General features: G+C 45.6%; 1 protein-coding gene across 1 annotated transcript in view; it reads right to left on the minus strand.

Moving 5' to 3' along the window:
- Positions 1-4,046: 4,046 nt before the first annotated feature.
- Positions 4,047-16,543, minus strand: part of PPP1R18 (protein phosphatase 1 regulatory subunit 18) — a 45,910-nt gene continuing 33,413 nt past the window's right edge. The window contains exons 2-3 of the mRNA XM_056866710.1: positions 6,853-7,060; positions 4,047-4,210 (exon numbers count right to left, since the gene is read on the minus strand). Of these exons, the coding sequence (XP_056722688.1) occupies positions 4,191-4,210; positions 6,853-7,060 (228 nt within the window). The 3' untranslated portion in view covers positions 4,047-4,190. The remainder of the gene's footprint in view (positions 4,211-6,852; positions 7,061-16,543) is intronic.

Consider the following 16,543-nt stretch of genomic DNA (forward strand, 5'->3'; position numbering starts at 1 on the left):
GTATCTTAATAGTTTTATATCCTTCTCTTTGGGTGTCTCTACCTGAGACCCTGGAGAGCCGCTGCCGATCTGAGCAGACAATACTGACTTTGATGGATCCAGGGTCTGATTCTAGTAGGAGGCAGCTTCATGTGTTCACACAAATGTTAGGTTTGTTTTAGCAAGATGAGGCCGACACAGCCTGAGCTGCTACGTATTTCTGCATGTTTACTGGGAAGTAACATATTTTATTCAGCGGGCTTACTCTGACACTGTCCTTCAGTGTTACTCCTCTGAAGATGCCTGCCACAGCTGCTGGTGAAACGTCAGGAAAGAAAATACCAAGACCACGGTTACACAGCCCGGATAACCCACAAGAACCAATGAACTCTGACCGTGAAAGCCTTCGACAATATTTTACTCTGAAATGTTCGACTGTAGCCTTCCAGTGCTGCCTTGTGCATTGTCCAAAACTGGAGAGTTTGCACATTGTCTTATGTACATGGTGTATGTTTGGATTTTGTTTTGGGCCAATGTAGTTATCTGCAGCCCAGGCCTACCAAATCCCTTTCCTTTAGAGATTTATAGATCTGTCGGCCTTCCCAGGAACTACGACAGATTACTGTTCCCCCTTAATGCATAAGAAAAGGGCTGTACAGGAAATTTTCAGAATTAAGGCAATTTACTTTATGAAGCTAGATGCTCACTTGACCAGGTTACATTAACTGAAATGGTCACATCCATACAATATGTTTCCTCCCATAGTGTAAAGAAATATGAAAGAAACATTTCCTCCTATCATTGCATCTCCATGGTGGGAAAAGCTTGCTGTTTATATTTCTAGCCATTTGTATTTTTAGCCATTATGTAGCCATCAAAAATAAAGGTAGCAAAACCAACAGTGCAGCTCTAAAATGACCAATTGGAAGGCTTTTGAAAGTCCAAGTATATAATGTCTACCGAGTCACTGTTGTCTTCAATCTTACTTTCTCAAAGATGTCCAAAAGGTTGGTGAGGCAGGACTTTGCAGAAGTCATGCTGATTTTCCCTCAGCAGGCTTTGTTTCTCTTATGTGCCTAATAATTCTATGTTTGATTAAAGTTTCTACTAATTTGCCTGGGGCAGACATTAGACTAACTGGCCTGTAATTTCCTAGTTCCCCTCTAGATCCTTTAAAAAAATGGTGTAACATTTGCTACTCTCCAGTCTCCTGGTACAGAGCTGAATTTAGTGATAAGTTACATATATGGGTTAGTAGATCAACAATCTCACATTTGAGTTCCCTAAGAACTCTCGGGTGTATGCCATCAGGACCTGGAGACTTATTTGACACAGTTCTTCAGACTCTATTCCTGAAAATAGTGGCTGTGACATGGGTACATGCCCCACACTTTCTGCAGTGAACACAGAAGCAGAAAATCCATTGAGCTTCTCTGCCATCTCCTCATCATCCTTTAGCAATCATCCCTTCACTCCTTGGTCATCCAAAGGCCTAACTGCTTCTCTGGCCAGTTTCCTGCTCCAGATATGTTTAAATAAATGTTTATTGTTTGTCTTGATGTTTTTAGCAACCTGCTTCCCAATTCTCTTTTTGCATGCCTAATTATTTCTTTTGCCAATTAACCAAAGTTCATACGTTTGTTTTCCAACAGTGAGTACAGATTCCTCTAGAAGTTGGGCAGGCGACATTGTGAACGCAAGGACCTTCTGCTGTTTTCCCCACAGCATCTGAAATTCAAAGGTATATTGCCTGTGTACATGGAAGTCCGTTTGACTATCATGGCTGACAGATCACAGCAGATGGGATGAATCAACGTGCAACATCATTCTGATTTATTGTTAATAATAATAATAATACATATAAAAACACTGATGGAAATGGCTGGACACAGCTGCTTCAGCCCTCACCTCACATACACTGACCAGGCAAGGCTCTATTCTCCCCCTGCAGAGGAAGAGATGTCTGCCATGCCCAGTCATTCACTCGCTGACTTGTTCATGGGCTCTAGGTATGGCTGTTCCCGCAGTGCAAAAAAAAAGGGGAATAATAAAAACTGTGCACAGGTAACAAGATAAATTAGCAAGGAAGGGCGAGAGAAGAAACACGCCATTTTCCTCGTTCCTTCCCCTCTGCGCTTCCTTCATCCACTCATTCATGCTTCTGCTTGCTCAGCTCACACTCTTTCCCACAGTTTCACTAAACAATGGTGCTCCTACAGTCACAATTCTCTTCTCTCACACATTCATAACTCCTCTGTCCTCTCAGTCTGCATCCTCTCTCAAAGATTGGTCACACCCTTTCCCCACAAGCCACTGAACACAAGTTTTCCACAAGACACATACATTTCATATGTGGGGGACTTCCGAGATGGATGTTTCCAGCATGGTTATGTGTGTTTTCAGCAGAATTCAGAGAGTCACACGCAGACTATGACAGGTAGCATGGAGGGGTGGTTGTCAGGGCCCTGGCCCCAGCAGAGGGATTGAGTGAGGATGTCTGACAAAAAGCACCATGTGTTCTGGCTGGGGTTGTAAAAATTATTAAAGATTTTGTTTCCCTTTGGACCATTTGTTTCCTTGCCTGGTTTTTAAAATAACCAAGCTGGTTACTGCCCTCAGTTGAGAGAAATAATTGCTCTACATGACCCATACATAGGGTTGCCAGGCCCTTATTCACCACCAGTGGGAGGTTTTGGGGCGGAGCCTGAGGAGGGCGGGGTTTGGGGAGGGACTTCAATGCCATAAAGTCTAATGGCCATTTTCTCCAGAGGAACTGATCTCTACCAGCTGGAGATCAGTTGTAAATAGCAGGAGATCTCCTGCTAGTACTTGGAGGTTGGCAACCCTACCCATACACCAGAACAATATTCTGCTCGCTTGTGGCTGGGTTTTAGTCATCGGTGCAGAGGAGTCAGAGCTGTTCCCTCCATTGGTTTAACGCACTGTCTTGTTCGAGAGTCCTCAGAGTCCTGAATGTCAGTATTTTAAATTGTTGTGACTACTGTGCATTCTGACATGTTTGGAAAATTACCCTCTCTCCCCCCACCACTTCAGAATGCCATGCTGTGAAGAATATTAAACACTCATTTAAGATGACTGATAATTTTTTTAAAGGTATACCAAAATATCAGTCCATTTTCTAGCATTCAACCTGCCTCTGCTCATTTGTTCAATTCCCCCCTCCCCTCCATGTCCACTTGCCTAATCCTACTTGAGTTCTGAATCCTAGACAGGAAGTGGGAGGGCAAAGACAGAAAGCCATATTTTTCCACTCCACTTTGTTGTTTACCATCCACACACGTAACTGCTTCCGTTTTCTTGCTTCTAAACATGGGTTTTGTTGCCCATGTTTGCCCAGTCGTATGACTTAATACCGACTGTACTTGTTTTAACAACATGGACAGCCATACGATTTGGAATTGCCTTGTTTCGGAATGGCTTTTAAAAAAGACTATTGGAAATACCTCCCCAATCCTTGGTAGAAATCTTTCACAATACTGATAGGTTGTTGGCCACCAAAATTGCCCCCACCCCAAGCTAGTTCCTCCCCACCAACTCCCTCCCCACAACATGGCAGCGATTAGAAAATTTAAACATAACGAGTCCTAAAGGATAACCCCCAGAGATTTTACAAAAAAATGGATCTGGGAATTAGAAACACCCCTCAGCCCAGTGTGGGCTGTGTTTGGGTAACAGCAAGGAGAAATTAGCCCTTGGCTGGGGATTTGCTGCAATACTGGAGGCAGGTAGGCATGAGGTTTGGTGCTCCGCCTTGCTGGCTGTTTCAACAACTTTGTTTCTAAGTTGCTTTTGCATCAGAGTAGCAAAAAAAGTTTTCCTTTGAGTCAAACCCGTGTGGATGCCGTCTCTTTGAACAGGCTAGATTGGGGCAGCCTGTCATGTCAGTCGGATCCTTGCAGTTGAGATGTGGGATGGGGGTTTCTGAGGTCCTGTTTTCAGTGCTGGAGTTAGAACAAAAATATTGATGAAGGTGTATTTCAAGCTTTCTCCCGGTCCAAAGAAAGAAAACGCTGTGAGCCCAAAGGAAAATGGGCAAAACGGTCCAGTCTGGCACGGCCCCAGCGTCTTTCCTTGGTGTGGCAGTCACTGGAAGACGAAAGGAAATGAAGGTCCCACTGAGGGACTTGAAGGGTGACATGTATCCTTAGATGTCCTCCATCTTTCCCTGCGATGGAGAAGGATGAGTGGGGCTACCGCCGACAAGACTCATCTGGGAAAGGAAGAGAGAAAGAATAAGGATTTCCGGGAATCCATGCAGTTCTCAAGATGGGCCTCTAGATGGAGCTCCATCTATTGGCTTCTAGTGGAAATCCTAAACAGTTAAACCAGGGGTGTCCAACTCATTTTTTATGAGGGCCGGATATGACACAAATGTCACTTGGTCAAGCCGGGTCATGTGTACCGTAAAATTTAATGTCAGCTACCAGAGATACAAACTTTACAGAAGACAGAGGTAAAGCCACTTAATGATAATATTGTTTACTTAAAATACAAACATGCTTAAATCAACAAAGCTGCTAAATAAAAGAAAATACTGTAAGAATGTTATTGTTTTAAGCATGTTTGTATTTTAAGTAAAAAATAATATCATTAATTGGCTTTGCCTGTGTCTTCTATAAAGTTTGTATCTCTGGTCCCTTGCATCAATTTTTTTGAAATTTTAAACGGGTGGGGGTGGCTACCTTGGCTGGTGAGCCCACAGTGGACTCGCCAGCCCAGATCTGGACTGGGGGGAGGCTGCCTTGGCTGACGAGTCCGCAGTCCTCCCCCAGTCCAGAAAGAGTGGGAGAAAGAGACAGAAAGAAAGAGGGAGAGAGAGAAAGAAAGAAAAGAAACAAAGGGAGAAAGAAAGGGAAAGAGAAATAGACAGAAAGAGAAAGAAAAGGAAAAAGGGAGAGGGAGAGAAAAATGGGAGAGAGAAGGAGGGAGTAAGAGAAAGTGAGAGGAGAGAAAGAAAGAGAGGGATAGAAAGAGGGATGGGGAGGGGTAGCTGGCTGGACTCTCGTGGTGCTGTGGCCCCACAAAGCCCAGAATGGGAGGGGGAGCGGGGGTTGGCTGTCTCGGCTTCACGGGCCGGACAAAAGACCTCGGCAGGCCATATCTTTGATACCCCGGAGTTAAACCTTTATATATTATTTATTATTTCAATTTTCTACCCTGCTCTCCCTAGCCAAGACCTTTCTAAGCCTATAGGATTCAGTGGGATTATAAGGGGGTAGTTCTGAGGACTTCATTGTAAGGGCCTGCTTGTAAAAAAAAAAAAAAAAACCCTCTTTATTTCTAACACTTCTAGACATGGGTTTGCTTCTGCTTTACAAGCACAATTCCCATGTCCCCCTCCCCAAGAAGCTTTCAGGGATCTACATTTGAGTTAGTTTTCATACCTTTATAACTGAGGCTGTTTTTAATCCCTCATCCGTGCATACAGTCTATATAGGACAGTAATTCTAGCGGGGCATCCGTGTTAGTTGGTTGCAGCAAAAATAAACAGGAGTCTAGCAACAATTACTAGCAACAATTTTACTCTACCATATGCTTTCATGGACTGGTCCCTACTCTTTGAGATGCTATTACTGGATTTTTTGGAGAATGCATCAAAAATAAATAAATAAATAAACAGCCCAGGACAGAATCAGAGAATCTGAAAAAGCGTTTGGCTTCTTCAGATCCCCCCACCCAAAAGCCCATCAGGGAAAAGGCCAACCTAGAACAGTTCACTATCATGTTGTCCTACCCTCTGCACTCTTGGAAAGGTGATACCATAGTGTGCCGTACCAGGAACCTACATGTTCTACTCTGGGGGGTGGGGAGTTCAAACTGTTGGGCGTCTTTTCTTGCACTGCCCTTTTAATTGCAATTTTAGACATGATTTCATTACGCCTTCCAAAAATTCCAGGTAGATCAAAGGAGTCGTCTATTGCCTTTCTGCTCTCGGACCATGAGCTTTGGATCATGGATAAAGTGGCCAGACTGTGCAGCTGCTAGAGACTATTGTTGCCCGGTATTAATTGAACACATCTATTTGCTTATTTTAATATAATTTATGTAACTTTTTACATGTAACATATCTGATAATGTATTTACTTTTGGGCTGGTCTTTGACCATAATAAATCATTCATTCATTCACTGTCACATTAGTTTTGTATGTGCAGGGAATATTTTATGTTGGGGAGCATTCAAACGTTTAACCCTCACCTGCTATCAGACACAGTCTGGTCTGGTAATTCATGGGGAGCTTCTATTAATCTGTTTTCCTCTCAGTAAGTCATGATTGTTTGCCTTTTTGGCAGCCAGTTGCCAACTTAGCTTTATTCAGTGAGATTCTAACACTACAGGCATACCTCGGTTTATTGTGCTTTGCTTTATTGTGCTTCACAGATAACGCATTTTTAAGCAAGTTTATCGGCGTCATTTTTCCAACAATAGCACGTGCTCACTTCATGTCTTTGTGTCCCATTTTGATAATTCTCGCAATATTTCATTATTATTAGAGTACATTTTTCAGACATAATATTACTGCACACTTAATAGACTACAGAGTAGTGTAAACGTAACTTTTATATGCACTAGGAAACAAAAAATAATAATTGCGTGATTTGCTTTACTGCAATATTCTCTTTATTGCAGTGGTCTGGAACTGAACCCGCAATATCTCCGAGATATGCTTGTAGTCTTACGCAGAGTTATACCCTTCTAAGTCCATTAAAACTAATGGGCTTAGAAGGATGTAACTCTGTTTACGACTGCACTATCTATGAAAAGACCTTAAATTTAGTCTGCGTCTATTGGGGGGGGGGCAATGTTCTCTGAATGACACACCACAGCAGCTCCAGAGACTCCCAGGCACTCACCCACGATGAGAGGTTTGGTCCTCAGGAGGCCAGGGAGGCCACGATGAAGCATCAGCAGCTCCTCCTCTTCCTCCTCATCATCCCCATGGGGGTTGGTAGTCGCCAAAGGCTCAGACTCCTCAGGGGGCCCAAACTCCTCCAGCAGGGAACCCTCCGATGGGTACTGGAAGGTCCTCTCCAGCTGGTTCTCACTGAAGGAAATTTTCAGCTGCAGGGGAAGAGAGGAGGTTAGGTCCCAAAGCCAGGAGCAACTTCCCAGCATTCTCTGCTTCCAGCCACCCCATTCCCTTGGTTGTACAAGATCAGAACAATTTTACGCTAGGATCTTTTCATTCAGATGGGGTCATTCGGCAATGCAGGCTGCATGTGCTGCCCAAGATCATGGTGCTGCGTTAGTTTGTTTAAATAGATTTTATTTTTTTAAAAAACAACATAAAACAATCAACATACACACATATATATTTATGATAGGACATTTATCAACTATTATCTGAAGTGGTTCTATATACCTTCTTATTATTTTAACAAATACATTATAGATCAAAAGTATAAGCAAACCTTAAAAAGGGAGGGGGCAATCTGAGCGTATCATATCTTCTTACGTAATATATAATTGCATTATTTCACTGCTATTTTTATATAATTCTACTTGTATATACTAAGCCTTTCAATGCTGTGTTTGTTTATTCATTCCCGTTTTCTCCCCAATGGGCACCCAAAGCGGCATACTACACCATTCTTCCCCCCTTCTGTTTTTATCCTGATAACAACAATTGGAGGTAGGACGTATGTGTGTAAAGTGCCATCAAGTTGCACCAACCTTATAGTGACCCCCGTAAGGGTTTTCAAGGCAAGAGACAAATAGAGGTGGTTTGCTATTGCTTGCCTCTGCGTGGCAACCCCCCTGGACTACCGTTGTGGTCTCACATCCAAGTACTAACCAGGGCTGGCCCTGTTTAGCTTCCAAAATCTGACAAGACTGGGCTAAGTTGGGCCATCCAGGTTAGGGATGAGGTAGGATAGACAGAGAGAAAGAGAGTACGACTTGCCCACGGTCACCCAGCAAGCTTAATGGCAGAGCGGATATTTGTACCTGGGTCTCCTAGTCCAGGGGTCTCAAAACTGCGGCTCCAGAGCCGCATGCGGCTCTTTGGCCCGTTGAGTGCGGCTCTCTGAACTTGGTTCGGAGCCCCTACTCTTGCGCCCGCTCGCTCCGGCAGCTGGACTGCGGAGCCGGCGTGCCTGAGAGAGAGAGAGCGGGCAAGCGGGCGCGCTGTCTCCCCCCCCCCACGCTGTGGAGAATGGTCGGGTCCCCCTTTCCCTTGCCCTCAATGGTTGGGAGGCTAAAGCCTCCCCTCCCCTCCCCTCTAGCTGCGTGATTGCTGGGTGGGCAGCTCAGCGGTTCCTGCCCCCCCCCCCGCCTATCAGCTGTTGGGCAAGGCGGGCTTCCTTTGGTAGACCTGGCCTCCGGCTGAGTCCCATTGGGAGGCCATGTCTACCCACTGGCTTTCTTGGCGGTAGACCTGGACTCCGAGGAGGGGAAAAAGTCCCCCTTCAGAGGTCAGGTCTACCAATTGGCTTCTAAGGGCCTCCGGAGGCCAGGTCTACTGCCAAGAAAGCCAATGGGTAGACCTGGCCTCCCAATGGGACTCAGTCGGAGGCCAGGTCTACCAATAGGCTTTTATGGCGGTAGACCAAGCCTCTAGACGAGGACTCCGGACGGGGAGGGGGAAATGGCAGGGACTTACAATTAAATTTTTATCAATAAATAAGATCACTATTAAGTATGATATCAAGTTTTATTCAGTGTACCTATAGTTTAATTAAGACTTAAAACTTTAATTAAAGTTTATTACGTTAATAAACAGTGTACCTACCTATATAGTTTAAGTTTAAGAAATTTGGCTCTCAAAAGAAATCTCAATTGCTGTACTGTTGATATTTGGCTCTTGTGACTAATGAGTTTGCCGACCCCTGTCCTAGTCTGTGTGAGAGCCAGCGTGGTGTAGTGGTTAAGCATGGCAGACTCTAACCTGGAGAACTGGGTTTGATTCCCTACTTCTTCACATTAAGCCTGCTGGGTGACCTTGGGCCAGTCACAGTTCTTTTAGAACTCAGCCCACATGGAGGCAGGCACACGCGCGCACATACACACACACTCCTAGACTGGCCCTCAAACCACTTCACTATGCTGGTGTAGCAAATTCCACTTTTTGAAACATTTTAAAGAGCAAATTTCTAGCTGTCATGATTGTTAATAGGAGAGGCTTAGGGAAATAAATAGAAAAGCAGTCTATGAATGCATGTTATGCTGAGTAATTCTGCTTCATCAGTTCATCAATAGTTGGGAGTGGTTCCCATCCATCCTAATAGGAAAGGCTTAGGGAAATATACATAAAAGCAGTCTATGAATGCATGTTATGCCGAGCAATTCCGCTTCATCAGTTCATCAATAGTTGGGAGTGGTTCCCACCCGTTCTAATAGGAGAGGTTTAGGGAAATATACGGAAAAGCAGTCTATGAACGCATGCTATGCCGAGCAATTCTGCTTCATCAGTTCATCAATAGTTGGGAGTGGTTCCCATTCATTCTGAGTGGATCCCTTACTCGTCTGACATTATCAGGTGCTCTGCAACATAAGGTATCACACCCGTGTCCTGGGAAATGGAGCCCCTTTGTAATCTCCTTTCTTGCCCTCTGTTTTGTGTGCGTAGCTTTGTGTACATCTCTTTCTCCCAACTGAATGTAACACATCTGACAAAATGGCCTATGGCTCATGAAAGCACTTGTTGCAATGAATTTATCCTAGTCTTTAAGGTGCCACGAGACTGTTGTTTTGGCTGCAGCAGACAGAAGAAACAGAAAGGATTCACTGAACATGCCCTCTATTGTTCAGTATGGATCCTTATTCAGCTCTCGTTGTGTGTAACAAACTGGGCACCCTGGATAAGGATACAAGTTCCTATCCACGTCAAAAGAAAATGCAGCCAGTTCAAAAGGACCCAGATGAACACCACAGTGCAAACACATCTGGATCCACACCTTCATCAGTGTGAGCTGCTACTGTTTGCCAATCTTTTGTGTTGGATCAGAGCAACCTGCACTGCCATTGGCTTGATATGGTAGAGGAATGTGACTCACAATGTGTGGGCCATTAGAAGTAAAGGTAAAGGTCCCCTGTGCAAGCACCAGGTCATTCCTGACCCATGGGGTGACGTCACATCCCGACATTTACTAGGCAGACTTTGTTTACGGGGTGGTTTGCCAGTGCCTTCCGCAGTCATCTTCCCTTTACCCCCAGCAAGCTGGGTACTCATTTTACCAACCTCGGAAGGATGGAAGGCTGAGTCAACCTTGAGCCAGCTACCTGAAACCGACTTCTGTCGGGATCGAACTCGAGTCGTGAGCAGAGTTTGGACTGCAGTACTGCAGCTTACCCCTCTGCACCACGGGGCCATTAGAAACTAGTGTCCTATTCTATAAGAACATAAGAAAGGCCACGCTGGATCAGGCCAAGGTCCATCAAGTCCAGCAGTCCATTTACACCGTGGCCAACCAGGTGCCTCTAGGAAGCCCACAAACAAGATGACTGCAGTAGCATTATCCTGCCTGTGTTCCAAGCACCTAATATATTTGGCATGCTCCTCTGATCCTGGAGAGAATCATGATCAATAGTTGAGTAATTTTGAACAATTTGAATAATTCAAAGAATTAAAATAATTTATTCATTTAGATACACGTATTCCACTTTTCTCCCACAATGAAGACCCAAACCAGCTTACAACAATGTTCTCCCTCCCTCGATTATATTTCCAGAACAACAAGCCTGTGAGGTAGGTTAGGCTGAGAGAGAGCGACCAGTGCACCCAGCCAACTTCCAAGTCAGAATGGTGAAACAAACCCAGGTCTCCCAGATCCTTCAGCAGCACTGCTACACCATGCTGGTGAGCGATCAGTGTAGAAACAGTGGGACCAGGTCAGCCTAATTATATTCTGGTCGCAAGAAGTTCCTCTGATGTTATGCTCTTTTGCCACACTGGCCCCGTAAATAGCAGGGCTGCCCATCATTTATCAGGTTCGTAAGAACATAAGCAGAGCCATGCAGGATCAGACTGAAGGCCCATCAGTTCCAGCATCCTGTTCACATAGCAGCTAACCAGCTGCTTACAGGAAGCCCATGAACGGAATGACTGAAACGGCAACCTCCTGCTTGTGCGTGCTCCCCAGCAGCTGCTATACAGAGGCATTCTGCATTCAAAAGATGGGAAGCTTCATGGCAAAAGGCAAAAGCTCAGGAATGACTTAGAATAGCCGTGATGGGGCTTGGGGCCGGACGTGCCTCAGATCCAGGAAGCCTAAAAATATAGGAGCGGTTGCATAGCCTTGGCCAGGTAAGCCTGTCTGTCCTGGCCTGCCAGGGCATGTCCTTTCTGCTCCCACGCTGAACCCCCCACTGGCAAAACCCAGGACGGAAGCCACAGCAGGAGATAAACCTTGGAGGAAATGAGATTACACTCCCCACCTCTACCTCCCCACTGCTCCAATGGAAAGAGAGAGAATAAGAAGAGCGTTCCCAAGGACAGGTGTCCTCCTGGCCCTGTCACCTGGGCTCAGAAATAGCATCCCGTGCAATGTGGGTAGAAGGCCCTGCCAGGAGGAGCAGACGATGCGGCTCCACTACCTTTGGGGTGGAGCAGCTGTTGCCAACAGCTGCCGTGGGATTGCCACACACTGGAGCATCAGCAGGGTGTGCAAGATGCTGCCGGGAACCATGGAAGTGATGCAACGCCACCCTGCTCCGAACGCATTCAATCCATTGTCGGGGGGGGGAGGTCAGGGGGTTGGGAGAGTTTGGAAACAGATTGAGGGCAGTCAGGCCAGCCGGCTGTCCTTTTGACACTTCTGCAGAAAAGGGGGCTTGCTGCAACATACCTTTACTCATCCCCACCTGTCAAAACCCCCTCTTCTGCACAAAGCCAGTGTTGTATAGTGATTGGAGTGTTGACCGAGGATGGGGGAGACCCAGATTCAAATCCCCGCTCTGCCATGAAACTCACCAGGTGACCTTGGGCTAGTCACATCCTGTTAAGGAGACAGAAGCTCTGGCTAGAGAGAGAAATTGGAAAGATCCTGTTTGCTGGCTAGCAGCATCTGAGTACCATCTGGGCAGAGTTTGTTTTCTCCTCTGCTTGCAGATACTTAGCCTGATGGGCATGACCAGAAGTTTGAACAGAGGGGAAAGAGCCAAATAGCTCTTGGCCCAGGATGTATTTTTTTCTTTGTTTGTTCTGCTTATTTAAATTGGGCGTTCTGTATTTCTGCAAGGCACTTTGGATACCTTTGGGGAGAAAAGTGGCACAGAAATGCTACCCCAATAAATAATTTAAAAACCCCAAATTTTAAAATCCAGTAAAATATTCTTCTTGAATGGCCCTATATATTTCATCTCTTGGGGCAGGATTTCTTTATACTCTTGCAGTAGCTTGGGCAGTTTCTCATCACTTGTCCTCACCGTTTCTGCCCTTGGACTCTTCTGCAGTATTACCGAAGGGCCTGATATGCACATCTCTGATGGCTCATGGCCTCCTCACTGGCACCCCTGAAAACATTTGCTTGTGCAGCTGGGTTGGCATTAGAGTCAGATGGCAGTAAAAGCCCACGTACGACAAGACCTCCATGACAGAAATGAGTGAGGCTCAGGCTGGGAGCTGTGAAATCCCTGGAACCCAATTTCAAAGTTCAGCCTGGGATATGGGAAGTAATAATGAGGGTACCTCATGAACACATGAAGTTGCCTTATTGTCTACTCAGTATTGTCAGACCGGAAGGGTCTCTCCAGGGTCTCAGGCAGAGGTCTTTTCACATCACCTACTTGCCTAGTCCCTTTAACTGGAGATGCTGGGGACTGAACCTGGGACCTTCTGCATTCAAAGCAGACCCTCTATCACTGAGCCACGGCCCCTCCCCTCCAAACATGTGAAGAGCGCACTCCCTTTAGCAGCCTTGCTTGACACACTTGGGTAAGAGGCATGGCTTCGGGAACAGAAAATATGGTTTGCAGGCAGGTTTGAACCCCAACAGCTTTAAGAAATATGTTACAGAGGACAGTTGGTATGCAAAGTTGAACTTGCCCTCTCAATCCATCTCCCTGTTAGAAAGGTCTTTTGCTGAACTTCTGCCTACTGCACAGCCATTAAAAGCCTTCCAGCAGCTCCATTTAACTCAGTTCCCTTCTCTGAATGACACAACAGACCACCTCATGCGGCCTCATGATGCTACATGAAACAAGGCAAATGTCGTGTAGTGGTTAGAGCTTCATATCATTACTGGGGAGATCTGGGTTCAAATCCACACTCAGCTTATGGTTGCCAATGTGCCTGGAGGGAAAAAAAATGTCCCACCGCTTTAAGAGAGGTTTAATGTGTGAAAATGAGCATCTCAACCCATGTCATGGGATATGATGAGTATGGGATAGATGCACCCCTGAGCTCCTTGGAGGAAGGAATGGGATAAAAATCTGACAGAATAGACAGATAGATCCTGAGAGTCAGGTTGGCCTAAGAGATAACTTCAACATGGAAGGCCTGAATTAAAGGCCATAAATTCCAAGTCGCAAATTCTGAAGGTGATCGTGAACAATTATCTGAGTCAGCCCCCTTCTGTACAATTCTAGTAGCCTTTCTGACAGGGTTGTTGTGAGGGAGAACAGAAAGGTCTCAAAGTACTTCACTCATCGCACTTTGACAGTCAGTGACTACTTCTGATTTTTAAAAACCTGATGTGTTCGAGCTCAGAATGGCTCATGACGAAGGCTCATTTTTCTCTTCATTTTAAGGTAGACTGGGCCTTTCTCCAGAATCCCTTTCGCCAGAATTTTGCCACCATTACGGTTTCAATGATATCCTTTGCCAATGACAGTTTCATGCCCCAATGCCCCCTCTAATCCCGTTTCTCCCCAGTCCCCCTACCCAGGGGGTCCTTGAGCTTGTCTTCTTCTCAAGCAAGTTCCCATGGGAATTAATCCCAGCTAATCTCAATTAACTGAGGTTCTATTAATGACAAGGGTGGAAGCAGGGAAGGAGCAGGGTGTCCAAGTCTAGAGATTTGTTTGTGGGCAGAACACAGAAGAGGACAAGGTTGATAAAGAAAAGAGCAACCAAAATGATCAGGGGGCTAGAGCAACTGCCCTATGAGGAGCGGTTAAAACGCTTAGGGCTGTTTAGTTTAGAAAGAAGGCGGTTAAGAGGAGACATGATAGAGGTCTATCAAATAATGCATGGCATGGAGAGTGGACAGGGAGAACTTTTCTCCCTTTCTCTTAATAACAGAATGCAGGGTTATCTGCTGAAGCTGGAGGGTGAGAGATTCAAAACAGATAAAAGGAAGTATTTCTTCACACAAGTAGTTAAATTGTAGAACTCCCTGCCCCAGGATGTGGTGGCGGCTGCCAACTTGGAAGGCTTTAAGAGGGGACATGTCCAAGAAGAGAGGACTATCCATGGCTACTAGTAAAAATAGCTACTAGTCATGATGCATCCCTATTCTCTCCAGGATCAGAGGAGCATGCCAAATATATTAGTTGCTGTGGAACACAGGCAGGACAATGCTGCTGCAGTTCGTCTTGTTTGTGGGCTTCCTAGAGGCACCTGGTTGGCCACTGTGTAAACAGATTGCTGGACTTGATGGACCTTGGTCTGATCCTGCATGGCTTTTCTTATGTTTTCTTACGTTAACTGTATATTTGAAATTAAACCCTACTCCTAAATGTGTAGTGGGTGGGTTGTGCTTGCCCAGTCCTGCAGAAAGGCAATTTGTTAAGGCAGGGATCCCCACACTTGTTGGCCCAGTGGGCGCGTTTACAATGCTGAGAACCACAGAAGCGGGGGCTACAATAAAATGGTTGCCCTGGAGGGATGGCGGAACTTATCACAAAAAGATGTTTGCGGAGTGTCATGAAACCTTTGGAGGGGGGTCCAAGCGAGGGATGCCAGCCTCCAGGCGGGACCTGGGATCCCCTGGAATTACACCTCATCACCAGACTACAGAGATCAGTTCCCTTGGAGAAAATGGATGCTTTGGAGGGTGGACTCTATGCCATTGTACCCCACTGAGGTCCCTGTCTTTCCAGGTGTTTCCCAACCTGGATCTGGTAAATAAAAACAAAAACCCCACCCCCCCATTGGTGGCCAGGGGGGACATGTCAACTCTAGTCCAAGCCAAGCATCCTTCTGTGATGGAGGAAACTGTTTCCAAGGGGTGCTCCTTGTGGATATAAGGATGATGCTTCCTGGGCTCTTGCTACTCCAATGAAGCAGAGGCAATCCAGGTATATTCTCTGGATAAAGGATAACTGGGCACCAAGACACACAGTGGGGATTACCACGTTAAGGCATTCACGACTGCCTGATATATTTTTCCCTTGCAAGGTGTAAAGAAATCCAAGAGAGGCTTGAACCCTGGCTTTGTATAGTAGCAATGATGTAATATACTCAGGGCCAGTCAGAGGAGGAACAGCCTTTTGGTTCAGCCCTCCAGCTCAAAGGGAGCCTCAAATTTAGACACTTTTGTTTTGCATTTAATACATTTCACATCTTGTTCTTATGCACACCCCTACTGGATCAAAATGTGACGCAGCCCGGATGTTAAAAGTCTTACATTCCTTTGTTAATCGATACCGACTTTTCTACTCTCTTTTTTTATTTTTGCAGCATTTTGAAGGTGTTTGTGTGTGGAGATTTTGTTTCCACATGTCATCATTTAATTTTTTATGGCCAGGGTCTCTGAAAGGGCCTGAGTATATGGTGGAGTGGGGGTTGGACTCAGGCCTGCTTCTCACATGCAGAGAATGAGGTATAATGTGACAGAAGAATAGATCCTGTTGCATTGGCCACCAGTGCCTGAGATGCCAGTGGGAGGAAATGAGTGGGGGAGGAATGGATCATGCTCTGACATTCCTAACATCACTTCCAGTAAAAACTGGAAGTGATATTGTGGACATTCTAGAATTTACAAAAACTCTATGGTAAAACTGTAGAGTTTTTGTAAATTCTAGAGTGTCCGCTGACATCACTGCTGATTTTTTTTTTTTTTTTACTGGAAACTATGTCAGCATGCTGGCGTGCCAATACAGGCTGCGCTCCAAATTTCTCCCACAGGCTGCTGTCTTAGGTCTGGCAACCCTCTCCGAAAGGTTTGCTTGAAATGTTTGTTGGCCTGTGTGAAACAGAATGCTGGACTAGATGATCTGATCCAGCACGGCTCTTCTTATGTTTGTAGAACAGAGTGCAGCATCACTTCATATCTGAGGTGGCAAATTCCAACAGCCCATGCTACTTCACATTTTAAAAGTCCATACATAAAGAAAAGTAGTGCAACAGGGAAAGTTATACCCCCCCTTGCATGGTGTGATAGTTTTCAGAGACTATTCTGCAAAGTAGAGTGTTCCAAAAACATGTCCCTCCATCTCACTACCTCCTGACCTTGCATTAGGGTTGCCAGGTCCCTCTTCTCAACCAGCGGGATATTTTGGGGAGGAGCCTGAAGAGGGAAGGATTTGGGGAGGGGAGGGACTTCAATGCCATAGAGTTCAATTGCCAAAGCAGCCATTTTTCTCCAGGTGATCTAATCTCTGTCGGCTGGAGATCAGTTGAATTAGCAGGAGATCTCCTGCTACTACCTGGCAGTTGGCAAC

The sequence above is a fragment of the Euleptes europaea genome, chromosome 1 (genome assembly GCF_029931775.1).
Source record: "Euleptes europaea isolate rEulEur1 chromosome 1, rEulEur1.hap1, whole genome shotgun sequence".
NCBI classification, from domain to species: Eukaryota; Metazoa; Chordata; class Lepidosauria; order Squamata; family Sphaerodactylidae; genus Euleptes; species Euleptes europaea.